Raw genomic sequence first — 25,088 nt, forward strand, 5'->3', positions numbered from 1 at the left:
ACCCTTTCCACCACAGAGACGGCTGGACATTTCATCTCCGTGCTCCCCTCTGGTTGCTACCTGATGCCCCTGCACTAGCATGATCCGCTCTCTGTCCTGCGGGACCCTTCTCACGGGCAGGGTCTGCAGAGCCCCATGCTAAGGGGCTGATCTGCCGTCCTAGGCAGAGGAACACGCCATCCAGGTGAGCCCATGGGCGTTGAGCTCGGTGACCAGGAACGTGCCCTGCACTGAGCTGCCGGCATGGCATGGGCTGGCCTGTGGGGGCAGGTGGGCTGCTCGGTCTCACACTCTGGCCCCTCTGCAGCTTCCTGACTGGGAAAGTGACTTTAAAAGAGCATCTCGATGGCCATGGGGCTGATTGCTGAGGGGAAGCTGCCCGGCCACCTCTCCTCGCGCCGTCCCTGCAGCGTGGCCTGGCGTAGTTCATTGGTGCAGGGGTAGAGCCCTGCTGCACTGGGGAGCGTCACGGAGGAACAGCTAGACAACGCCGTCGCCAAGGAAAACAAGTGTCCTGTTAACCACACAGTGCCCTGAGCTGAGCGAAGGAGACCCTGTGCCCCCCCCGCTGCCACTGACCTAGCCCTGCCGGCCCCTCCCAGAGAGTAATGGGGCAGTGTGCTTTCATCTGAGCTTATCCGACCCTGTGACATACGTGGGTCAATGTTGCTCCTGCCCCTGGCCCCGCACCTGCTGCTGTTGCAAACAGGCCCCGTTGAGGGGGGGGGGCAGGCAAGGGGGGGGTGAGGGAACAGGCCCCGGGGGGGGGCAGGCGAGGGAGGGGTGAGGGAACAGGCCCCGTTGGGGGGGGGGGCAGGCGAGGGAGGGGAGAGGGAACAGGCCCCGGGGAGGGGGGGGGGCAGGCGAGGGAGGGGAGAGGGAACAGGCCCCGGGGAGGGGGGGGGCAGGCGAGGGAGGGGAGAGGGAACAGGCCCCGGGGAGGGGGGGGGCAGGCGAGGGAGGGGAGAGGGAACAGGCCCCGTTGGGGGGGGGGGCAGGCGAGGGAGGGGAGAGGGAACAGGCCCCGTTGGGGGGGGGGCAGGCGAGGGGGGGTGAGGGAACAGGCCCCGTTGGGGGGGGGCAGGCGAGGGGGGGGAGAGGGAACAGGCCCCGTGGGGGGGGGGCAGGCGAGGGGGGGGTGAGGGAACAGGCCCCGTGGGGGGGGGGGCAGGCGAGGGGGGGTGAGGGAACAGGCCCCGTGGGGGGGGGCAGGCGAGGGGGGGGAGAGGGAAGAGGCCCCGGGGGGGGGGGCAGGCGAGGGGGGGGTGAGGGAACAGGCCCCGTGGGGGGGGGCAGGCGAGGGGGGGGAGAGGAAAGAGGCCCCGTGGGGAGAGGGGGGGGCAGGGGAGGGGGGGGTGAGGGAACAGGCCCCGGGGAGAGGGGGGGGGCAGGCGAGGGGGGGGAGAGGAAAGAGGCCCCGTGGGGAGAGGGGGGGGCAGGCGAGGGGGGGGTGAGGGAACAGGCCCCGTGGGGGGGGGGGCAGGCGAGGGGGGGAGGGAACAGGCCCCGTGGGGGGGGGGCAGGCGAGGGGGGGGTGAGGGAACAGGCCCCGTGGGGGGGGGGGGGCAGGCGAGGGGGGGGAGGGAACAGGCCCCGTGGGGGGGGGGCAGGCGAGGGGGGGAGGGAACAGGCCCCGTGGGGGGGGGGGGGGGGGGGGCAGGCGAGGGAACAGGCCATTTAAGGAGCCCTCCCACGAGGGGGCCATGTCCTCGCGCTGCCGTGACGCCAGCACGTTGCGCCGCGACGCAAAGCCGACAAGGCGCCAGTCCAGGCGCTGCGTGCCTGGGGGGGGAAGGGGCCCAAAGCCCATCGCCAGGCCCCGCCCCTCTCGCGCGGAGCCCACGTGGCGCCAGCGTCAGGGGGGCGCGGGCTGTGCAGGGAGGCGGTTGGTCCCTCCCCAGCCGCCGTAGCGCGCTGGCTGTTCCGGCGGCGGAGGGGGCGGGGCGGAAATTTAAATCGGCCGCCGCGGCCGCCGTGAGGAGAAGGCGGCGGAGCGGGGCGGAGGTGAGGTGAGGGCCGGGCCTGGGGGCTTCGCTTCCTCGGCGCGTTACCGGCGCGGGGCGTGCGGGGGCCCTTCATCGCCGCTGCGCCGCCCCGCTGCTGGGGGGCGAGGCCGTGAGCGTCTGTCCGTGCGCCGCCGCCCCGGCCGTGCCCCCCCCCCTCCGCCCCGGCCGGGCCCCCCCCCCCCCCCTCAGCCCCGGCCGTGCCCCCCCCCCCCCCGCCCGGCGGGGTTCAGAGAGAGACGGGACTGACCTGTGTCGGGCGATGGCCTCGGGGCGACACCGGGTTCAGAACACGCCCCCCCCCCCCCCCCCCATGACAGCAGGGGCGGGGGGACCAAGGCAAGGAGTTGAGCTGTAACCCTTTCTTCTCTGGACTTGTGTTCTGTGCGGCATCGCAGCTTGTCTCTCCGGTGTGCTGGGCAGAAGGAACCCAAAGCAGTTGACCCCTTAGTCCCTTGTGCTCTCCCCACTGCTCCTCGGAGAGGCTGACGCTCTGGCTGGCTGTGCTGTTTTTTTTTAAGCAGGTAGGATGGGCTGTCAATCCGAGAAAAGGCAAAGGCGGCCCCCAGAGAAACAGCAGGAGGTGACTGGGTCATCCAAGAACCTGCCCTTCTTAGGAAAATCCTTCTACCTGGACCTGCCGAACAACAAGCATGTGGAGTTTCTGGTGGTGACAATAAAGCAGCTGGGTGGGGTGAGTATGGAGGCACCTTGCCTGTTGGAGAGCATGAAGCAGCTCCATTCTAGCGCCAGACGAGCCAAAGACTCCAATTGCTGCTGCTGTAGGAGTGTTGCATTGGCAAGGGGCAGAGCTGTTGAATGGACTTGAGTGGGGGGCGTGAAATGCAGCGCCTCTAGTCCAAACCTTAACCTGAAATGGTGGTGGGTAGGAATGTGTTCCCGGAAAGCCCCGGCCCTGTCACTTTACCCTTTGCGCTCCCATCTGCAGGACTCAGGAAGTCTTGAATGCTCTTTTCAAGCCCAAAGATGGGGACTGTCCATCACGAGCTGCTTGTAGGTCTATTCACGTGGGGCTGGGTTTTCAAGAGCGTTCAGTTCCCCCAAGTGGTGCCAGTTCTTCAGGAGCTCAGCCACTGGATGCATGTTGGGTGCTGGTCTCTTGTGAAAACTTGCTCATTAAATGGGAGCTGAGCTGTTGAAGTCATCAAGAGCCAATCTTTCAAGAACCGTGCATTTGGGGGCTGGGCGCACTGGGGTTAATGCTGGGGAAGGGTTCTGAGTACACGTGTAAACTGATTCTCAAGTGTCCCAGCTCACTAGGCTGACCAATATAGTCCTTACAAAGTATCTTTCAGTTGCATATAATTAGTAGTCTAGCGTGACTGGGGAGGAGGCCTTAAGGCTGGAAGGCAGTAAGGGATGGAGCTGGAAGGGGAAAAATCCCTAGTTTAAAGACTAGGGCTCACACAGCACTGTTCCTGCATCTAGGCAGCTGAAGATGGTGGTTGCTTTGCTGGTTACCAAGATGTTCCAGATCTTGCTGTGGACTTGTCAGCCCTGCAGCTGATTCTGTTTTTCTCTGGTCCAGGTGATTGAAAGCTTCTTGAGTAAAGAAATCAGCTATGTGGTTTCCAGCAGCAAAGAGGCCAAACTGGACAGCGGGCCTCGGAGACAGACTGAGAAGCAGAGCAGTGCAGCTTCAGGGGATGCCAAGGCAAAGACTCTGCCCAAAGGGAGCCATGCGGGGCCTCACCACAAGCCAGCAGATAGTGTAAGAACTGAGAAGGCCCAGGCAGCCTTAAGCCTTGGGGCAGCGGCTCGTGGGGAGCAGAGCCTGAGAGCAGCAACTGCAGAAGAGCTTGTCTGCCGCACTGAGAACACCTGTCTATTCATCTGTCCCAATCCTGGTGCTGTTTACACTCCGTTAAATAAGCCCTGCCCTCTGGGCAGGGGCTCAATGCCAAATCTTGCTATAGCATTTTTAATCTCCAAACATTCTGCAAAGTGCCCATAGAGATCGGTGCAGCTGCCTCTGGGGTGCAGCACCATCCAACAGCATACAGCTCTTAATCAAAACTGGAAATGTTCGGGTGGCAGACAAACTTCCCACAGTTCAGCAAATGGCCCACACACCCAGGCTATTGCTAATCAGTGGTAAAGGGATAAATACCACAGGAATTTACACAGGTTTGTAGTAGGATATGTTGGCATAAAAGCTGATACTTCCCTTCAGGGTCACTACAGACTGGAAGCCTGGGAGGCCTTGCTGCCTCAGCTAGAGGGTACAGATGTTCTGCACCAGCCTAAAAGCTGGAAGAAATTGTTTATTTGGCCGATTAGTCCCACTGCTCAGCGGAGATAATAGGAGCTTGTTTCTTGTATGGATTTACTTCTAATTTCCTCTTGTGTGACTTGTTCTGGTATTGGCTGGTGGGATGGATGTGAATGGTGCCCCTCCCCCTCGCATTCATGCAGGGACTAGCTCTGCATGTCACTGGGTTTTGCCCCAGGCTTAGAAATGTCACTAGAGCAGAGGAATGATCACCGAGGAGCTGGTAGGATGACATCCAGGGTCCCCTACTAGAACTTCCAGCTTGCATCGTGCCAACTCTGCTCTCAGTCAGCAAGTCCCTGTCTGGGCAGGGGGCTGACTCAACAGATCCAAGTTGAACTCTTTGCACCTCAGAGGTGGGAGGCTACACTGGAGAAGGTGGAGGCAGCAGGGGTCAGATATGGGTGGGCTGGGAAGCAGCCGTGCTGCCAGAGGAAGGAGCTGGCAGGTCAAGAGAAAGGGGCTCCGTGTTGCACTTCAAGGTCTTCCCGACCTGTAAAACACGCTGACTCCATTGAAATGTTAACAGTAGAACATGCAGCACCGGGCGGGGCGCTGGCCAGGGCTGCCCAGAGTAGTAAAGAAATAGTACACGGTCAGATGGCTTGAGCCCCACCCCCAAACTAGAGAGCAAGGTTGCTTCTCCTTGCGGTCTGACAGGGCATCCTACTGCAACATGGCCTCTGCTGGGCATGTCTAGGCAGAGGCCAAATGGCTTCCATAGCAGATCTAGCAAGAGTCCCATCCATGGCTTTCCTGCTGCACTGTTAACCTGACCTGTGCTATAGTCTCTGGTCCAACATGCTGAAGGCCGGACGGACTGTAGGTGTCCCTGGCAGACTTTTAGTCCCATAGGGCAGAGCCTCAGGGTACAAAAGCCACTTGCTGCTTGTCATGGAATCCCCGGGCGATGCTCTGGAAGTGCTCCCCACAAAGCCAGTCAGGACTTTGGGGAGCCTCCTCTCCCTTGGAGCAGACTATCTTCAGGGCAAGAAGCTCACACGGCTTCACTTCCTGGGTCTCTCCTGGGAGCATTCAGCATATGTCCCTCCGTGCGCGTCCCACGAGTCCGCCCAGGCGGGGTCCTGGGGAAGCCAAAGGGTTCTGTACCCCCCCACTTCGCAGTCAGACGTGACTCTCAGGCATCCAGTAAAAGAGAGATTTATTAGACAACAGGAACACAGTCTAAAACAGAGCTTCTAGGTCCAGCGAACGGGACCCCTCCGCCGGGTCCATTCTGGGGCCCAGTGAGGCAGACCCCTGTCTGCCCTCCTTCTCTGGGCTTTATCTCTTTCCTGGGCCAGGAGGTCACCTGATCTGTCTCCAACACCTTCAGTTGGCACCGGTGCAGAGGAGGGCATTTATGTACACTGGCCCTTTGCTCTGCAGGAACCATACACCCTTATCCCACCACCTAGATACTTAAGAACTGCATAGGGGAAACTGAGGAAAACATTAAGAACAGTCCCACTTCGTCACACTGCTGCCCAAGAGAAGCATGTCCTTTACCAAAGGACCTCTGCAGTGAAGAGCCTGTGGTGGAGAAGGGAAGCCTTGGGGCTCTGAGCAGAATCCTTTCCTGGGAAGGTTAAACCTATTGCATCTGCCTGGAGGTCTGTAATCAGGGGTGCTAGTGATGGTTGGGGGTGCCAGGGACACGGTACATGATGACACTGAGAATCTGTTCCTTCTCCCTTTAAAATGATCTGGGCAGCAGCGTACTGGTCCACTTGGCTGGCTGCTCCAGAGCTTTTGGTCTAAATGCTGTTTGGCTTGTGTCTTCTGCAGGCTCTGATCAGCAGGGGGAAGGAGCTGCTGCAGAAGGCCATGAGGAACCAGGTGAGCAGCACAGTGATGGGCTTCCCCTCTAGACCGGTAGGTGCCAAGCATTCCTGAGCAGGGCAACAATCCGGCCTGTGCTTGGGGAGCGGTGCAGAGATTTGGCCTATTGCTAGACACCACCTGGGTTGCAAGTACACGTCCTTCGTTCAAAAATGCAAGACTGTAACGCTGCCCGGTGTTCTGAGCCATTCAGCCCCATACGGGGTCTATTCCTTTCCCACGTGCTGGCCCTTGGACTGGACGCTCATACAGGCAGCTACATTACTGTTGCTCTAATGACCCAACACGTATGACTGCTTTGCAGTGGCAGCACTGCGATGTAGATGCTTCCCACAGAAGGGGGTTTTCTGTCAATGTAGGTTACCCACCTCTCCAAACTCAGTCAATGGAAGACCACAGTGGGGTTCGTATGCTGCACAGGATGTGAAATCTTTCACAGCCCTGAGTGATATAGCTAGGTTGACCTGAGGCTTTTAGGTGCAGACCAGGCCTATAAGAGCATCCCAACGGCATCAGGAGACTTAACAATAACCTAGGGAGCACTGAAGCCACTGGGGACATGGACTTGGTTAGCCACATAGCCTGGCTGCGGAGTTGGGAGATACTTTGCCGTTAGCCCTTGTGCTGAAAGGTTTCTGATCCCTCAGTAACAAACATGGCATTGATGCTTAACTAAAAGGCTCACGCTACAGCTGACTTAGTCTAGCTCATGCTTCCGGCTCTGAGTCCGGGTAAGAACATTTCCCTGCACCATGTGCCCTAGGACTTGGAAATGTCAACTTCATCTGCAAATTGACAGATCCCCTCTGGGGCAGGGAGCTGGCCCAGGATTGAGCTTTCTGAAATGGCAAAGGTAGAATTGTCTGCTCAAAAAAATCCCATCTTTACAGCAAGATAGCTCTTGTTTCTAGTCTTGAAAAGAGCAAGCCGGCAACTCTTATACCAAGATCTTGGCTACCACTGATTTCTGGTCAGGCAAGATGGGCTAGAAAACTGCTTCTGAGCAGTGGGATTGCAGCCTTTCCATTTGGGAAGCCATGGCTTATAACTCTAGAAGTTCTCAAAATGGCACCTGCTAAAATCCTGCTGCTGACTTTGGATGTGGGGCAGGAAAGACTAATGTTAATGCCTGACAGTGATGTGACCCACAATATAATCTCGTAGCCTGTCGAGGCCAGCAGTCCGACTGAGATGTCCACTCGACCCTGGGCTGTACATCACTGAGTCTCTCCTCTTGTTTATGCAGGACTCCAGCAGTGGCAGTAGTATCCTTGCCAATGCTCGCTCCTGGGGGGTTCGGATCTTGCATGTGGATGGTATCCTTCTACAGAAACTCTCTGTGCTGTGGGGATGGGACTCTGACCTTTAATATCTAGCTTCTGAATCTGTGGCCTGGGGGGTGAATGGCTGGTTATGGGGGGAGCAAGAATTTGATGGTGACTGAGGCTTTGCTGCCCTGGGGGAAACAGGCTTTCAAAGGAGGGCCTTCAAAAGTCTGTGTGGGGAATGGGGTGTGGGCTTGGTCAGACCCACCTCTGTTCTTTTCCTAGCAGTCTGACTATAACCTTCCTCTCCTGATCCAAGGGTTCCAAACACAGGTGCAGAACCACCACTACCCCTTAGGATCACATCTGGTCTGTATGTCAAATGCACGTCCCTGCTGGATTGATGGCCCCGAAGGCCTCTCTGTAAGCACAGACCACGTTTAGCATCGACAGTGTCCGTGAGCCCTGCTGAAGTGCCTTGATCCTGGCATGTAGCGACTCCCGCGAGAGCAGCTTGCCGAGATCCTCAGGGAAGTAGGGGAGCACTGGGGATGCCTCTCACTAGCAATGGGGCTGGGGCGCTAGGTCTCTGCTGACCCGTGCTGCACTCGAGCTGACAGCTGAGGCTCTGTATCCTGGGCTCATGCATACCTAGCCCCGTCCAACGCGAGTTCAGAGTTTCTGGGCTAAAGTGGGCTGCAGCTCCGCTTCTGCCTGCTTGTCTAAGGCATGCTGCACCCTCCTCGGCATCCCCTCTGTAAAGGGAGATGCTGCTAGAGCTGGTCCAAGAACAGAGATTCCCTCACCCACCTGGTCTCTCGGGACCAACGCAGCAGTCAGCCATCTAGGGCTGAAAGCTCTTAGCTCCCACTGATTGTAGCACCCAACACGCAGAGCTCCCTCTCCCATCTGGCCACTAGCTCTTGTCCTTCTTTCCTCTATGGAAGAAGGATGTTCAGTACCACTTTTTCCCAAAAGTGGCAGAGGAGGGCGCTAAAGCACTTTCCCTGGTATGGTGGATAGATCTATCGTTCTTTCATCCTCTGTTCACTATGGGTGCTGAGTAGAAGCTCCCTCTGTTTCTCTGGACTTTAGCTCCTTGACTTCCCACCCCACACAGAAATGATGGCCTATGTGCAGCAGCTGCTGTTCCGTGTGTCAGGAGCAAGGAGGCAGAGTGAGAAGATGATGGTAACTGACCTAAACCTTTCCCCCAGTGCAGGGCTTCCTGGTAACAAGTGTTTTTTGTCCTCCCTGAGTAACCCAGGATGCAGCCCTCTTACAGCAAAGTCACTTCAGGTCTTGTCTGAACATACAGGGTCAATGAGCAGGGCCCCATAGGGATTGGTTTTTGTCCAGTGCCGATAAGTATTTTATCAACAATTCCTAGATTCCAAGGCCAAAAGGGATCTTTGTGATGCTCTTGTCTGACCACCTGTGTAAACAGGCCACAGAACTTCCCCCAAATAATCCCTAGAGCAGATCTTCTAGAAAACATCCAGTCTGGATTTAACCACTGTCAGGATTGGAGCATCCACCACGACTCTGGGTAAACTGCTCCAATGGTTGATTACTTTCACAGTTAAAAATTTGTGCCTTATTTCTAGTCTGAATTTGTTTAGATTCAACTTCCAGCCACTGGATGGTGTTGCACCTGTCTCTGCTAGATTGAAGAGCCCGTTATTAAATATTTGTTCCCTGGGTAGGTACTTACACACTCTGCTCAAGTCACCCATTGACCTCTTTAAGATTGAGCTTCTTGAGTCTTTCGATGTAAGGCAGGTTTTCTAATCCTTTAATTAGTCTTGTGGCTCTTCTCTGAATCCTCCCCAACTTATCAACATCCTTCTTGAATTGCAGACACTAGACCTGGATGCAGTATTCCAGCCGCACCAATGGCAAATAGAGGTAAAATGACCTCTCTCCTCCTAAGCGAGATTCCCCTGTTTATACATCCCAGAATCGCATTAGCTCTTTTGGCCACAGCATCCCCCGGAGCTCATGTTCAGCTGATTATCCACCATGACCCCCAAATCTTTAATCGCATCTTCCCAGGACAGTCTCCCACTGGGTAAGTGTGACCTACATTCTTTGGTCCTAGATGTATACATTAATGTTTAGCCATATTAAAACACACAGTGGTTGCATGCATGCAGCTTACCAAACAATCCAGATCATGCTCAATCAGTAACCTGCCTCATTATTTACCACCCCCAATTTTTCTCCTCTGCAGACTTATCAGTGATGACTTATCAATGACCTGGTAGAAAACATAAAAACTGTTAAATAGCGTAGGGCCAAGGACTGATCCCTGCAGGGCCCCACTAGAAATGCACCTGCTGGAGGATGATTGTTTAGTTGGCACACACTAAATGGATTAAAAACTAGCTGTTTTATATTCTAGTTTTTAATCAAAGTATCATGCAGTACCAAGTCAGAGGCCTTACAGAAGTCGGTTACATCAACACTATTGCCTCTTTCAACCAATCTTGTAAGCGCAAAAACCAATCAAGTTAGTTTCCATAAACATTCTAGGCGATGATGCAAAATCTTTGGTAAAGTTACAGATGACCCAAAGATTGGGGTAGTAATAATGAGGAAAGGATACTGTTAATGATCTAAATAGTTAAATGATCACAATCCAACAAAATACATTCGGCTGTATTAAAATGCAAGATAATACATCTAGAGAACCAAGAATCCAGGTTGTACGTACAGGATGGAAAACTGGGGGAAAGTAGTGACTCAAAAGGACATAGTTTTGTAGATGTCCCTCAACATGAGATCTCAGTGTAAAAGTGTGGCAAAAAGGACAAGTATGGAAAGGAATATCAGGGTTGGAAGGGACCTCAGGAGGTCATCTAGTCTAACCCCCCCTGCTCAAAGCAGGACCAATCCCCAGGCATATTTTTGCCCCAGATCTCTAAATGGCCCCCTCAAGGGTTGAACTCACAACCCTGGGTTTAGCAGGCCAATGCTCAAACCACTGAACTATCCCTCCCCAGGTAAAAGTAGGGAAGTGATGGTTTTTGTTTTTTAGAACAGGTTAGACGCACACCTGTCTAATCCTACCTTAGCATGGGACTGGATGATCCCTTCCAGACCTGCATTACTATGATTTTATGGCCTTAGTAAGACAGCTACTAGAACACTCTAGTTCTGGTGTCCACACCTCAAAGAGGAGGATATACTGGAGAGAGTTCAAAGGGGCCCCACGTGATCTAGGTGCTGGAAAAGGAGCCTCATGATTTGAGGCTCCAACTCACTCTATTCGTTTTACTGAAGGGTGAGTTCCTCACTGCGCCTAGGCACTGACACATGGACAAGATCTCTGATCAGGAGAGGGGCTTTTCAACTCCACCGCCAAATCCGGAATAAGACCCAGTGGCTGGAAGGTCAAGTTGGACAAATTCCACCTTGATGTAAGAGGAAGTTTCACAGCACTGGGGGTGAGTGAACATGGGAACAACTTACCCAGGGAGGTGGTAGACTCACCCTCGCTTGGAGTCTCTATAGTGAGATTAGAATCTTTCTGCAACATGCTTTAATACTGCTCTGGGAGCAATGCTGCAGCCAGTGTGTGTGAGGCTGTTTTGTGGTCATGGTGGCCCTTTCTGGCCTTGGAATCTGGGAATCTCTGAACCCCTGTTCATCCCCTTCCTTCATGGGCTATGGGGAGGAACAGGAAGCTCTACATTGTCCTCTGCATGTTCCTAATACTCGCAGATCAGTAGGACGACATTGATTATTATCAAATCTCACAATTCAGGGCTTAAGCAGGTTGCCTGCCGAGGTCAGGAAGGAATCTGTTCCCTAGGGCACAATTGGCCAGAGGTATTCTGGGTCTTTTCATCTGCCTCTGAAGCAGCAGTGATTGGCCACCGCCGGTGATGAGACACTGGACAGGGTGGATCAGTGCTCTGAAATGGTGCAGAGAATTTCTCCTCCATTGCCTGGCTGGTGTCTCCTGTTCATGTGCTCAGGGTCTCACTGATCACTAGCTTTGGGGTTGGGAAGGCATGTCCCCCAAGGTCAGACTGGCAGAGATCTTGGAGGAGGGTTCCACCTTCCTATGCAGTGTGGGTCACATATCTGAGCAGGTCACCTGATCAATTCCCTGCCACTGCAGGGGCCTCAAGAGTGAGACACCACTAATGCCTCTATTCTCTGCCTGTGGCATGCAACTGTTTAGTCTCCTGAGGGCTGAAATCTTTAGCCTAAGGAGTTATTGGGCTCAATACAGGTGTGTCTAGGGGGGTGGGGGCGGTCTATGATATATAGGTAGTCAGACTAGATGATCTGATGGTTCTGGCCTGAAACTCTGATGCGCTTGGTATAGCTAAACCAGTATAACCTAGTCTAGTGGGGATGTGGAGATACTGGTAGAAAAGTCCTTATTCTATGCAGGCAGAGGAGGCACCTTTAGCTCAGTATAACTGAGTCCATGCTGGCGCTTTTGCTGGTATAACTAGATTGGCTTTAAAAAGCACACCCAAGCTGAAATACTTCTAGCAAGCCAGCTTCAGGTGCCGCCCAGGCCTAGTGCTAGGCTGGATGACCAACCTACAACAGGCCCGGATCCCAACCAATTTACAGGGGGAAACTCCAGCTTTCTCCGCCCGAGTGGCAAGGGAGGTAAAACCACAATGCGGTAGACAGTCAGTAGTCTGCCAGCAGGCTTGTGCTAGGGTGGCGGCCGGGTGAGGCTGGCCTTGCTTTAGGAGGGTCAGTCGTATGATCTTCTTTCCAGGAGTCTGATCTAGGCAGTGCTGAGCTACGCGAACCAAGTCAGATCTGCCAAACACCAGGGGACAATAACTCCTGTGTCACAGCAGCTGTGGACTGCCTTAAGGATGAGCATGCCCTATGCTGCCATCTTCCCCCCTCACTGCTCTGGAATCAGTGGGCTGCTAGTCTTGTCTATGGCTGGCCCCCATCCTAAATGCTGTCTGTTTTTCTGTCTAGGTGAAGTGTTTCTCAGTGGGGCCAGGAGTCCTTAAAGGTCAGTACAGAAGCTTTGCTCTCAGCTGGTGTCGAGCTGGTTGGGAGATTTTGTGAAAATGGGTCACTGATGTTTCAACAAAACGACTTGTTTCTGCAAAAACTTCTGTTCCATCAAAGCCATTTACTGTCCAAGCTCAGACAGAAAACTTGCTGGGCTCTCCTTGTCGTGCTTTAAAGCTTGTGCAGCATTTTGAAAACATAGCTAGGATGCTTCCTGTGTGGCTGGCTTTCTGCTCTTGCTTTCAGGCGGGATCTTGTCTAAAACCATGTTAATCATTTGTCCACTTACCTTGTCTCTTCTGTGCTGTGAGAAACTTTACAGCAGGGCTTCTAGAATTGTGAGTCATGGTAAGAACTGAGCTTCCGCGGCTTCATTCTCTGAATCCACTGTTGGCTGTGACATGAAGTCTCGAATAACACCTCCTCCGGAGAGGACAACGTGTTCCCCACATCCCACTCGCTTCTGTTAGCAGAAGGCTGCAATATGCCACTGACACCGATGTAGGACTGACCTGCCTTAACATACAGTTTGGGGGGAATTTTTTTATGTACTTGGCTCACTGCACCGTTGGATCTGTTGTGCAGACTGGAGCACCAATGGCGCTGGCAGTACTTCAGCGATGATGCTTTACTCATGGGGGGGCTGGCCTGGAAGCATGTGGCCTTCGCCCTGCCTCACTCTGCTGGGAAGGGAGCGTTCAGAGAAGCCTTTGCTGCCTTCAAAGCGTTCAGGCTGGAGTCAAGTCTGACTCTTAAACCTCGAAGGCAGCTTTTTTTAAAAGGTGACCTCCAGAGCTGGGGCAGACAATAGCCCTCTGCCTCTTGCCCCTATATAATGGGACAGAGATGGCCGGAGATCTCTAGGAAACCTTGTTTCCTGCTGACGGGACTTCAGTCTTGTCTGGCCTGGAAGAACCTCCAGTGACTGAGAGCTAGTGTAAAGATTGCAAACAGAGCGAAAGCTGAACCGTTGGGGGTGGGGTTTGTCACTGATCAAAACCAGGCCACTCGTGGGCACCAAATGGTGCTTCCAGCCTCATTTTAGGTCCCTAAATATGTGGTCTGACTTCCGAAAGTGCTGAGCACCCAGCAGCTACATGGGAACAATCTCAGCCTTGTGCTTTAACAGCTACTTCGCTTCAGTGACTTAACATCCTGGATGCAAATCTCTGCTCAAACCTGCTCAGAGGCCTCTTGGGCGCCCCAGCCCCAGCAGGGGTGGTCAGACTCGACGTTCTTGATCTCCCGTGCTGGGCGGGTACACACCTTTCAGGCCTGGGCCCATCATAAAGAATCAGACTCCCCCATGCTTTCTCACCTGGCCAAATCCTCCTCCTCAACTGCAACATCAAGCACCTTGGCACAGCGTGGGGCACAGCAGGTTACTTGCCTTGTGCTGCCCACGTATCGGGAAGGCACAGCCCTAAATCCTGCTTGTGGGAAGAATCAACCTGACGCCCCATGAGAGGATGTCTGTATCCTGACAACCCGCTGAGGCTGAGTTCAGCTACCGCTCCCCCAGCACACACTGGTACCTGCTGTCCGCCTGACATGGAGTGCATTCTGACAACAGCCGCGCTTCGGCTCTGGGCCTGACCACAACTTGGGCCCTTGTTAACAGAACTAACAACCTTGGTTGCTTGCTCATCTGCAGCAGCTTTGAACTCTTCGCTGTCTCTCAGCTGTCCATTAAATCTTCTCTAGACGGAACCATCCCCACCAAGGTTCTGAACACAGATCGTATGTTTTGCCTTCTAAATGACTATCTGCGGTGAAAGTTGTCCATCCTTCGCATTAGGCTTCAGAGTCCACTGGTGGACATAAGTGGAAAATTGATGCCGCTCAGGGCTATTGTTTCAGGCTTCCTGCAGACTCTGGCAAACAGATCTTGATTCTTGTTTCAGGATTTCTTAGCATCCAGAAGTATTATAAATATTGGCGTGGGGGGAGACAAACATTAGATTTTTGGAGTCCTGTTCTGTGTAGCCAGGGATTGGATAATGGGATGGGGTGTGCATTGTGGTGGGGAAGGAATGCCTGCCCAGGCCAGCTGCTAACTACGAAATTCTCCTTCTAGTGGGAAAACTGAAGCCCCCGTTTCTGAAGATTGAGGACCGGAGCAGGTGAATGAGCCATTTCAATCTGACCTTTCTTTTAACTTTGTGGCCGAACTTTGACCCCCTGGCTGAAGGGCTGGGAGGAGTCCCTGAGGCGGCTCTTCCCTCACCCTTGTAACCCTCCGAGCCCCTCATTGACGACTGAGTTGCTGATACCCTTCTTCCCCAGCACTAGAAGTGCAAGTGTGGGGCAGAAATGTAGCCTAGGTTACCCTGTGTGCACCGTGGGGTGGCAGTACTGGGCAGAGGCCTAGGCTCTATTTCCAGCTCCACCAGATTCCCTGTGTGACCCTGGACACGTCACTTCAGCACTCTGGGCTGCAGTTCTTGTGTGTTCTTTCCCCCCCCGTGTAGTTAGATTGTAAACTCCCTGGGCAGGGCCTGTCTGTGTTCAGCAGCCACCACGATGGGCTCTGATCTCTGGGCCTCTGTGTGCTGCCGAAGTGACTTGCAGAATTGCAGCCTTCCAAGCCACAGGGAACGGAGATTCCTGCCACTTGCTGCGCTGCCTTTGTACCTGTAGTAACAGATGTGACTAGCCCTGGGAAGTAGCAAATGTTACAGGCCTGTGATAGTTATGTTGCACTTTTCTTACTAGAAAGCAGTTGTTTCTGGGGTGTAGGTCATTGTGCAGTTGAGTAATACAATCCTTTAGAGCAGTGGTTTTCAAACTTGTTTTTCTGGCGACCTGGTTGAAGAAAATTGATGCCCACAACCCAACGGAGCTGGGGTTGAGGGGTTTGGGGGGTGGGAAGGACTCAAGGTTGGGGTGAGGGCTGCAGGCTTGGGTGGGGCCAGGGATGAGGGATTTGGGGTGTAGGAGGGGGTTCTGGGTTTGAGGAGGGGCTCAGGGCTGGAGTAGGGGATTGGGGCACAGGCGTATCTCCGGCAGCTCCCGGTCCGCAGCACAGCTGGGGTGCAGAGGCAGGCTTCCTGCCTGTCCTGGCACCGTGGACCACGCTGTGCCCTGGAAGCAGCCAGCAGCAGGTCTGGCTCCTAGGCGGAGGCGTGCAAGAGGCTCCGTGCAGCTCTTGCCCGCAGGCACTGCACCCCTGGCTCCCATTGGCCAGGAGTGCGGAGACAATGCTAGGGGCAGGGGCAGGACGCAGAGCCCTGTGGGGCACGCCCCCCCGGCCTAGGAGCCAGACCTGCTTCTGGGCGCAGCGCGGTGTCGGAACAGGTAGGGACTAGCCTGCCTTAGGCAGGCAGCACCGCCGCTGGGACTCTTAACGGCCCGGTCGGGGGTGCTGTCCAGAGTCGCCGTGACCCAGTGCCTTCCATTCCGCGACCCCGTACTGGGTTGCAACCCACAGTTTGAAAACCATCTCTTTAGAAAGGCGTGGGAAAGGGCAGCATCCAGAACTCGAGTGCCTCAAGTACTCTTTGGAGTAAACGGCTGGAGGGGCACATGTTAGGGCTGGGAGTAATCTGTAACAAAGCACAAAGAGCCGAAGGCTGGAGTCGCCAGCATCAGCAGGTTTTGGGTAAAATCTTCCGTGCAGAGCAAGAAACTCCACCCAACGCTGGGTGAGGGCGTAAGAGTGAAATGGGTTGACAACAAGTGTGAGTTGCTTGGGCCAGGAGCCTTCTTGGTTCTGAATTTATGCAGGGCCTAGCGCAGTGGGACCAGGTCCATGACGGGCCATGGGTGCCTCCGCAACACCGATAATAGCCAGCACCAGTTTCGAATGTCCCCAGCTTGGGGTGTAATGCAATCCGAGCTCAGGCGTGAGAGGAGAACTAGGTCTCAATGCTATCTGCTTAATCTCAGGTGCTGGTAACAGGCATTTCTAGCTGAGACCGTGTCCCTCAAAGATCTTCACACACTGCTGATTGCGTCCTGTACTCTGGGCCCCGTCCAGTTTCCCACAGGGGATGGGAGGGTGCAGGGAGAAGGCTGCCTTGGGATTCACTGTCCCAAAGGCCTTGTCCTACACTTGGAAAAATCAAGTACACAACTGCCCACTAGCGCACCTCCACCGGTGGTAGCACCAGCTGGCGCTATGGGACGCAGGATGCTCACGGAATTACCAGTGTCCTTCGGGGCTAGGCAGCAAATGCCTCCACCGGTAGTGGTGCCCCACCTCTGCAGCTGCTGTCTACCTCGAGGGAGAAATGAATTGTCCAGTGCTGCTCACGTTGCAGTCAAGGGGGCCCTTCATGGATGCAAAGGCTGGATTTGTCCATGGGTATGGAAGTGAGGGAGCTGGTGAAATGGGGGGCAGAGGCTGGAGCTGCCAGAGGGAGTCAGCACAGGTCTGTGGAGCTGAGCCCTCGGCCTGCAGCTCAGCCCACCTTCTCTGGGCAAGCAGAGAGCGGGGGACTTGAGGGCTCTGTAGGATGCCTGCCCCAGCAGTCTCCCAAGGAAGAGTCTCTGGGCCAAATCAAGGCCTGGTGTAAACATGCTGAATCCTGAAACTACCCCAGGGCTCCACTTTCATCTCATTCTAACAAGAGAAACAGGAACATAAGAACAGCCAGACTGGGTCAGACCAAAGGTTCATCTAGCCCAGTATCCTGTCTTCTGACAGTGGCCAATGCCAGGTGCCCAGGAGGGAATGAACCAAACAAGGAATCATCAAGTGATCCATCCCCTGTCACCCATCTTCCAGCTTCTGGCAAACTGAGGTTAGGGACATAATCTCTGCCCATCCTGGCTAATAGCCATTGATGGACCTATCCTCCATGAATTTATCTAGTTCTTTTTTGAACCCTGTTATAGCCTTGGCCTTCACAACATCCTCTGGCAAGGAGTTCCACAGGTTGACTCTGCATTTGTGTGAAGAAAAACATCCTTTTGTTTGTTTTAAACCTGCTGCCTATTTATTTCATTTAAATGGGGAAGTGGAAGCCCCAAGCGGGGTGAGGGGAACACGGAGCCCCTGTGCTTGGATGAAGGCTCAGGGAGGAGGTGTGGGGAATCCTGTAGTAGCCCAGGTAAGTGAGAACTGGGCCAAAATGGGTCACGGCCATGCCTAACGTCTGACACTGATGGTTCTTGCAGGAAGTTCCGGCCCTTCTATCACCAATTCAAGAGCTTCCCTGACCTGAACTTCCTGGCACCAAATAGATCCAGCCCATTTGAGCCTCTGAAAACCCCCTCAAGCTCCTGCAGAGTCAGGTAGGTGGTGCAGGCTGCCAGGGAGCATGGCGGTTACAGCCCCACTGCTGCCGTGGAGCCACTGGCATCCCAGACTCCCTGCGGTCACCAGAGACTCCCAGCTCCTTTGCACGGGGCCAGAGAGACTCTCTCCTGAGCTGCTTTGTTCCACAGCTCAGCTGATCAGAGCTAACCTGAGCTCTGACCTTGTTCCAGGTCAGAAAACTGCCAACCGGCTGGGGAGGGCCCCTGGCTGGCAGGTGGCCTCCCCATCCCCAGACCTTGCTGTGCTGAAGCCTGTGTTTCACAGAGACTCCTCTAGGGCTGGGTGTTGAGTGGGTCTGTGCGACCCAGCTGCAGCCCTCGTGTGACTCCTGAGCACTCAGGGGCTTGCTTGCTGCTGCTCCTCCTCCGCCAGCTTTCTGTGGGCGTCTACAGGACTGTCCTTGGTCCCCTTCTCATCTCCTCCTGCCCTTACCTTTGGCTAATCTCCTCCACAAACCAGCTCGCTACTCTTTGCTGACAACACGTGGACTTTCCTGTCAGCTTCCCTCTCTCCTCTCCTCATGGATGTCTAGCCATCTGCTCAAGCTCAACGTGGCTAAAACTGAGCTCTTAATCCCTCCCCCCATCCTTCCTGCTACCTCCTTTCTCAGCGGGCTGAGTGAGACCTCATCTGGAGCACTGGTCTCCCATGTTCATGAAAGGTGAATCCAGAACAGGTGCCGAGAGGAGCTGCTAGGATGACCAGGGGAATGGAGAGCTGACCTTATGAGAGGGGATTGGCTTGTTTAGTCTGGGGAGACCGCTCATGATTGGTCTCTGATTATGTTGGGGGTGAAGAGCTGTTGAAGCTGAAGGACAATGTGGGCACAAGAAGAAGCGGGGACAAACTAGCCATGAACACATTCTGGCTGGAAATGAGGTTTCTCTCACCAGTCATCCTTCCTAGCCGTGGCTGAAGTTCACAAAGGTACAAGGTGCTGGCTTCCCTTGTCTGCTTAGGCAAAGATCTTTCACCTAAGACTTTTTTTTCCTCACCTATATTCGGTTCCAGTGACTTCACGTCCCCCTTCTCCTCCCTCCCCCCCCCCACTTCCACCCCTTGATTGAAGGACTCGTCTGTCTAGTGATGGATGCCAAAGATGGCTTCAGTCCTTGCTTAGATCTTCTGAAGGTCAATGACCTCGTTTCAAGAAGCAGGATGATCTCCTGCTGTTCTTTCCCTTCCTGTGGGCTTCCCATCCCCCTTTGAGTTCCATGAAAAGCGGCTTCCATTGTTTGATTCCTCTGTGCTTGATGTACATAGGAGACAGGTAGAAAGCTGTGACATCCCCTCCTGTCTGGGCAGACTGTACAGCCTGGTACCTGGGAGTATCCATAATTCCTCATCCAGTGTTAATCCAGCCAGTTCAGTGATCTTAATCACCAGTCACTAGCTATCCGCAAAGGCCTCACTCAATACTCTTGTAGTACAGTAACGTTGTACGCCATCCGCTGCTTATCACTGGAGGTTCAGCTCCTGTCTTTCTAGCCCAGGGAGCCTTTGCAGTGGATTCCTCTGGAAAAGTGAAACCCAGACCAAGCGTCTGTCTCCTGTTGGGCATAGACGCCATGCTGCCCTCTTCTCTCCCCTTCCCCTCTTGTCAGTGTGAGGTTTGCCTCTGCCCCTTGTCAGCTTGGTGGGGGGATATAAATGGGACTCTCATCCCTATGTTTGGGACAGACCTGGCGCACCTCCCCAACATGCCCCTGGTTCACACACCACGACTCTCCATACCCGTCACATGCAGACATCGCACAAGAAAGTTAATGATCAGCGAGTTATTGGTCCCTCACAAGGCATATTTTGTGCACAGATTATTACCGTGGTGTGTAGGATGTGAGTACAGGCTGCTTTCGGTCACAATCAGGGATTCTGGGTTTACCTCCTTCCTCTGGAGCCTCAGGATGGCTCTGGCTGGGCTGGGACATGGCTGGCGAGCACCAGGGCTCTCAGGTGGCACTGGGTATTTTCTCTCTCAGGTGCTTGGCTGATGCCCCTCGGTCTGTGGGCCCTTCAAACCGACAGTCCCTTTTGGGCTCATTTTGGTTGGGTTCAGTGTGCGGGTGCTGGGTGGGGCTGGTGCCCTGGGCTACACAGGAGGTCTGACTCAGTGAGCTGGGGGTCCCTGATGGCCTTGAACTCTGTGACTTGACCAGTATGGACAGCCCCACTGTCCTCTCTGTCACCAAGGCCGCCCCACTGTCCTCTCTGTCACCACGGCCTGTAACCAGGCATCCGCTTCAACTCGGACCTCCCTCTAGGTCCTTGCACCCAGGCTGTGTCAATGGTACCAGTTCTTTGTGCAGAACATCCCTAAGGTCCAGCCTCTCCTATCCATCCAGACCTAGAGCTCCCATCTCACCTCTCGATTACTGCAGCCTCCTTCTGTCTGGTCTGGACACATGCGTCTCTCGTATCCCAAACGCTGTTGCAGAGGTCGTTCTCCTTGCCCATTGTTGTGACCATGTTCCCGGTCTCTCGTGTCCTTCCACTGACTCCTCCTCTGTCACCTCAAACATAAGCTGCTTGTCTTCACTCTCCAGGCCCTTTGTGGCCTATCCCCACCCTACCTCTCACCTCTCCTCGGCTATGAAGAGGTCATCTCCAACCTCTGATCAGCCCAGCGATGCTAGCCTCCTTCACCCCTTTGTGCTTGCTTCTCTGCTGCCCCTAGAAATAGAAATTAGAAATAAATGAAGATATCCCATCTCCGAGAACTGGAAGGGACCTTGAAAGGTAGAGTCCAGCCCCCTGCCTTCACTAGCAGGACCAAGTTCTGATTTTGCCCAGATCCCCAAGTGGCCCCCTCAAGGATTGAACTCACAACCTTGGGTTTAGCAGGCCAATGCTCAAACCACGGAGCTATCCCTGCCTCTCATGCTTGGGAGGAGCTCCCTGTAGATCTCCCACAGCTGCCTCACTATCTGCCTTCAGATCCCACCTTAACTCCTTTGCTGCAGTGCCTGCGCAGACCCGACAACAGTCAGGCTGCTGGTGTGCAGAGACCACGGCCTGTCACGCTGAGCAGTGTTCTCGCAGCGTCCTTGTGCTCCCCTGTCTCCTCTCCTACTTAATACTGTCTGCCCCTGGGGGCAGAGGCCATCTTGTTTGTACCACACCTAGCACAACCGATTGCTAGGCATGGGGTAATGCGGATCTCTTGCAGAGCCCCCGAGGGCTGTCTGACGCACAGTGAGAGAGAGAGGAGCCCCCGGTCCAGCCCAGCCGCCGCGCCCAAGAGGAGGAAGGGGTTTTGTGAATGCTGCCAGGAGACCTTCGGGGAGCTGCAGATGGTAAGGGCTCCACTGGCATCTAAGCAGGCCTAGCGCTGCCTCGGTCTCCCCGCCCGTGGCTCAAGGCAGGCAGAGCCTCTGCAGACATGCCCAACGCAGACTTGCCCAATGGGGAAGCCGCTGATCTTACAGGTGTGCCTTGGCGCCATGGTGCTCAGCTGGACTCTGCTGCTCCTCTGACCTGTCTCAGCAGAGCAGCCCAAGTTCATGGGAGCTGGGAGCGTGCCATCCTGGGGGGCAGTCATGCTCCTGGCCCGGGGGAGCCTGGAGTGCCAGCACTGGTGTCCATCCCAGCTGCTGGGAGCCAAGCCGTGGATGGCACTGCTCTTGCCCCATACTTGTCATATCTTGGCCCTGGGATGTTCCCGGCACCATAGCCCTGTGCAGCCTGGTGGGCAGTGGCTGGCATCTGTTGCACGAAGGGGTAGAGCAGCTGTCCCTTTGTGCCCAGATCTGTTCCCCTTGGCCCCACGGCCTGTCCCCGAGGGCCTCTGGCCTTCCCCAGCAGCTGCCATCCAGCTACCTCCAGAGCAAGCAGCTACTGCTGCTCCCTGGCCCTCTCCCCAGGGTGGTGCTGTAGCACCGCTGCAGCCCGCCCTCGTGTGCCTGCTGCTGCTGGAGGAAGGTGCTAGCCCCACGCTCCCCTTGCTCTCTGTTCCAGCACCTCCAGAGCCCCCGGCACAGGCGGTTCGCGCTGGACGCCTCTCGGTATGCGGCCGTGGATCAAGTCATCGCCCAGCTCACCAACGACTTTGCAGAGATCCCAGCCTGGTCCTCGCCCCCCAGGTAACACACACGGAGCTTGCTGCCCTGGGGCTTGAGGGGCTGGCTTGGGCAGCCCAGATCACAGGGGGTTCAAATCCACAGCCAGTCAGCTGCTCCGTGACCTGTCAGGCAGGCAGCTCTGGTGGAGGGGCCCTGCTTCCCTTGGCAGAGCAGGGTCAGGGTGACCAGTTCCCTTCGGTGTCCAGGGCAGACTGGCTCTTTCCCCTGCTGCACCCTCAAGACACGAGCCGCTCTGGGCTCCTGTCCTCTGGGGAATTTCCCAGCCCCCTCTCATGCCCTACCCAAGAGTGACTCATCTCCTGTGACGCAGGACCCCTCACTGCCCAAAATATACATCTGCTCCTCCGCACCCCTCCTATTTCTCTGTGCTGGGGCATCTCTCTGGGGCTGGGTCAGCCAGCAGGTGACCCTGGTGAACTTCCCTCCTGGGCTGGAGTTCTGCACAGCTGCATTTCAAGCCAGTGCCTCTCCCAGTCTACTCTGCCTCACCTTCCGAGCAGAGGGGCTTGACTACCTGAGGGGTGCTGCACAGCCCTGGCGTCTGGTCCGTGCAAGGGGCCGCCGTTTTAAATGAGACGCTTTCTCTCCCAGGGTGCCCTGCTCTCCTGTGGCTGACGAGGAACTTTGTGGCTCTCAAGCAAAGGCTGTGGAAGGCCTGGGCACACCAGCTGCAGAGCTGGGACAGAAGCACCAGCTGGCCAGGAAGGACCAAGCAGAGCTGCGTCTCAGTGCAGTGGCCATGCTGGGCAGGGAATGCTCCAGGGGCCCAGAGGAGATGCCAAAGGAGAAGGTCAGCCAGCTCCCTCCTGCTCAGGAATTGCCAGCTGGGCACCCCCTGCTGGGGCTACGGGCTGAGATGCTGCGAGCCAGGCCATCTGCTAGCCCAGGGCCAGCTGGGAGGGCCCATGCTTGGTGTCGGAACACGGACCGATCTGCTGTTGGCAGCAGCCCCCACTGCACTGTTGTCTTAGCTACTGCTCCTGATCTCAGCCGGTGGCCCCAGGCCAGCGATGGATTGACTGGAGAGGCAGCTGCTTGCTCCCCTGAACTTGTTCCCCAGGATGCGCTCGAGCCCCTGAGTCACCCCCTGGGAGCATCACCCCGCCCCAGGAAACGCAAACTCTCCGCCAGCCCTCGCCCGCGGCTGGGAAAGAAGCCGAGGATCCGGCTGAGCAGCGACGCCCTGCAGCTGGAGAAGCAGATGGGCACGGAGCACTGCAGCTCAGTTCATCGGGGTGCGGAGGGGGCTGCTGGCACTGCTCCATCTGGTGCTCCTGGAGCAGAGCTCTTGCTGCTTTCCAGCAGGCTCTGCAGCTTCCCTGCCTCCGGGAGGCCTCAGGACAGTACCCGTGTGCTGCCCGAGCCTGTGCCCATGGCTATAGACGACACCGAGGCCACCCTGGCAAGCACAGCCACTCAGCAGAGCTGGGAGAGAGGGACTCCAGAGGGGCAGCCTCCAGAGAAGGCCCCGGAGCCTCCCTGCTGTGTGGCTGGCTCTGGCCTTGAGCTGCAATCCCCTACCTGGGACAAGGCCAGCTGTTCTGCAGTCCAGCCGGCCCTCCCACGCCTGCCAATCCCCCAGGCCAGGCACTTGTGCTGTACTGAAGTAGCTGAAGGTGCGCCACCCACCAGCATAGACCTTGGTGAAAGCATCCTCCAGCCGGCCCCGAATCTGGGGCCATCACCCTCTTCTTCCGAGTCGGACTGGGACGGCCAACTGCTCTGCTCACTGGACACGCTGCAGGGCACCAGGAACCGGCCGGTAGACCTGGAGGTGCTCCGGAGGACCTGCATCAGCGTCCGAGACAGCGGCTACGAGTCCCATCTCTACTCGGTCCTGAAGCAGAAGTCTGAGCTGGACTGGGCATGCAGAGATGACCAGAGCTGTCGGAACTGTCGCGTGGAAACGGAAGGAGCCCCTTTCGCTGTCTTTGAGGCCTGCCTGGGTAGCTGGACCAGCTAGCCACTCGCTGCACAGACCCCTTCCAGTGCTAGAGCTCCCCCCACTTCCCCAAGCTCGGCTGCAAAGGGAGCCTCCCCATGGCTCTGGCAAACCGCCTTCCCCACAGCCATCAGAAGGCACAAGCCTGCCTGGAGCCAGTCTATGGGCACTGGAATAAGACCCGTGATCATTACTGGCTGCAAATGGAGGGTGGAGCTGAGCCTGGAGGCTTCGGGCAAGATTTGGTTCACTTGCTTGTGAGTCTCGGCCGCAGGCTGGGCTCTCCAGCAGGGCCATGCTAGCCCTGTCTTTCCATGGGGACAGACCACGGCCTGGCCAGGCCTTGACCAGCCGTGGCCTGGCTCTCCTCTCCCCTCAGTGGAGCGACCAGGAAGCAGACTCCCTTGCCTAGACTAGACTGCACCATGTGTCCAGCTGCTCGACAGTGGCTTTTGAAGGGCCTGTTGCGTTTCATTAGCACTGCTCATACATGTATCTCCTGTGCTCTCAATCACCCTCTGCAGCCTGCCCCTGGCGGAGGGGGACGGGAGCACTTAGTAGCAGGAAAACAACATTCCCTTAGCCAGTGGCCTGGCCTGGCTTAGCAAGTGTGCAGCTAGCCGCTGCAGGGCTGGTGGAGGTGGGATGCACCCCTAGTCTGATCTGCAGCCGGAGCAGGGGTTTTCTCCTCTCTTCCTATGCAGCAGAAAGGCAGGCAGTCAATGCTGCCGTTCTCTCGCCCAGAAAGAGCTGCTGTCCTCTAGAAGTGACTCTGCTCTGAGCTCCCGCCAGCGTTCCCGGCTCTTTCTGCATCTCCCTGGCCCCTTCCTACTTGTGGTGCAGTTAATGGGGAGGGGGGGGGAAATGAGCTGCTGTCTGGATCGATTCCTCTTCCTGTTTTAGCTTCTGCTCTGTTCCATGGGGCCACGGCTCCCTGTCTCTTGTCACCACTGGCCATTGCAGATGATTGTGTTTAAAACTTCCTGCTTGTTTTAGAAACAAATTAAAACTAAAATAAACTGAGTGTAACGATCCAGTGTGAGACGCGGCTTCCTCGTGCAGCTGCCTGGGGCGTTCTGCTCCAGGTGCTGTTAACCCTTCCCCTGTGCGAGGTCCAGGAGGCAAGTCCAGACCCCGCCCGCAAAGGCAGATAGCTGGGACCCTGTGGCCTCGGTGGGCTAGAGCACCACTCTAGGGTGGGGGGCTGTCTGGGTGGGTCCAAACATGCTGTGGTGCAGGTGCGTGGCCTTCTCCAAGGAGGCAGGCTCAGGTACATCCAGCCCCTGCCCTCCAGTCTTCATCTGTGCTTTTGGGAGCCCTTCTCTGTAGAGCTGCTTCTGTTCACATGCTCTAGCAGGACTTCTCTATCGGAGCCAGTCCCTTCCCTTCCCTTCTCT

The 25,088-nt window shown here is 55.8% G+C and overlaps 1 protein-coding gene across 5 annotated transcripts; it reads left to right on the forward strand.

Moving 5' to 3' along the window:
- The first annotated feature begins 1,939 nt into the window (after positions 1-1,939).
- Positions 1,940-24,733, forward strand: DBF4B (DBF4 zinc finger B). 5 transcript variants are annotated; one of them, XM_054013997.1, is made up of 13 exons: positions 1,940-2,004; positions 2,525-2,697; positions 3,553-3,735; positions 6,085-6,135; positions 7,385-7,454; positions 8,524-8,594; positions 9,264-9,311; positions 12,369-12,405; positions 14,485-14,530; positions 17,529-17,645; positions 20,837-20,963; positions 21,625-21,749; positions 22,341-24,733. In XM_054013997.1, the coding sequence occupies exons 2-13, from the start codon at positions 2,533-2,535 to the stop codon at positions 23,710-23,712; spliced, it is 2,412 nt and encodes an 803-aa protein (XP_053869972.1). In that variant the 5' UTR covers positions 1,940-2,004; positions 2,525-2,532; the 3' UTR covers positions 23,713-24,733. The 5 variants fall into 5 exon arrangements, with proteins under 5 accessions (XP_053869972.1, XP_053869975.1, XP_053869974.1 ...); XM_054014000.1 differs by having other exon boundaries at positions 7,385-7,403; XM_054013998.1 differs by having other exon boundaries at positions 1,956-2,004; positions 2,528-2,697.
- Positions 24,734-25,088: the final 355 nt, after the last annotated feature.

Source organism: Malaclemys terrapin, chromosome 25 (assembly GCF_027887155.1).
Source record: "Malaclemys terrapin pileata isolate rMalTer1 chromosome 25, rMalTer1.hap1, whole genome shotgun sequence".
Taxonomy (NCBI): Eukaryota; Metazoa; Chordata; order Testudines; family Emydidae; genus Malaclemys; species Malaclemys terrapin.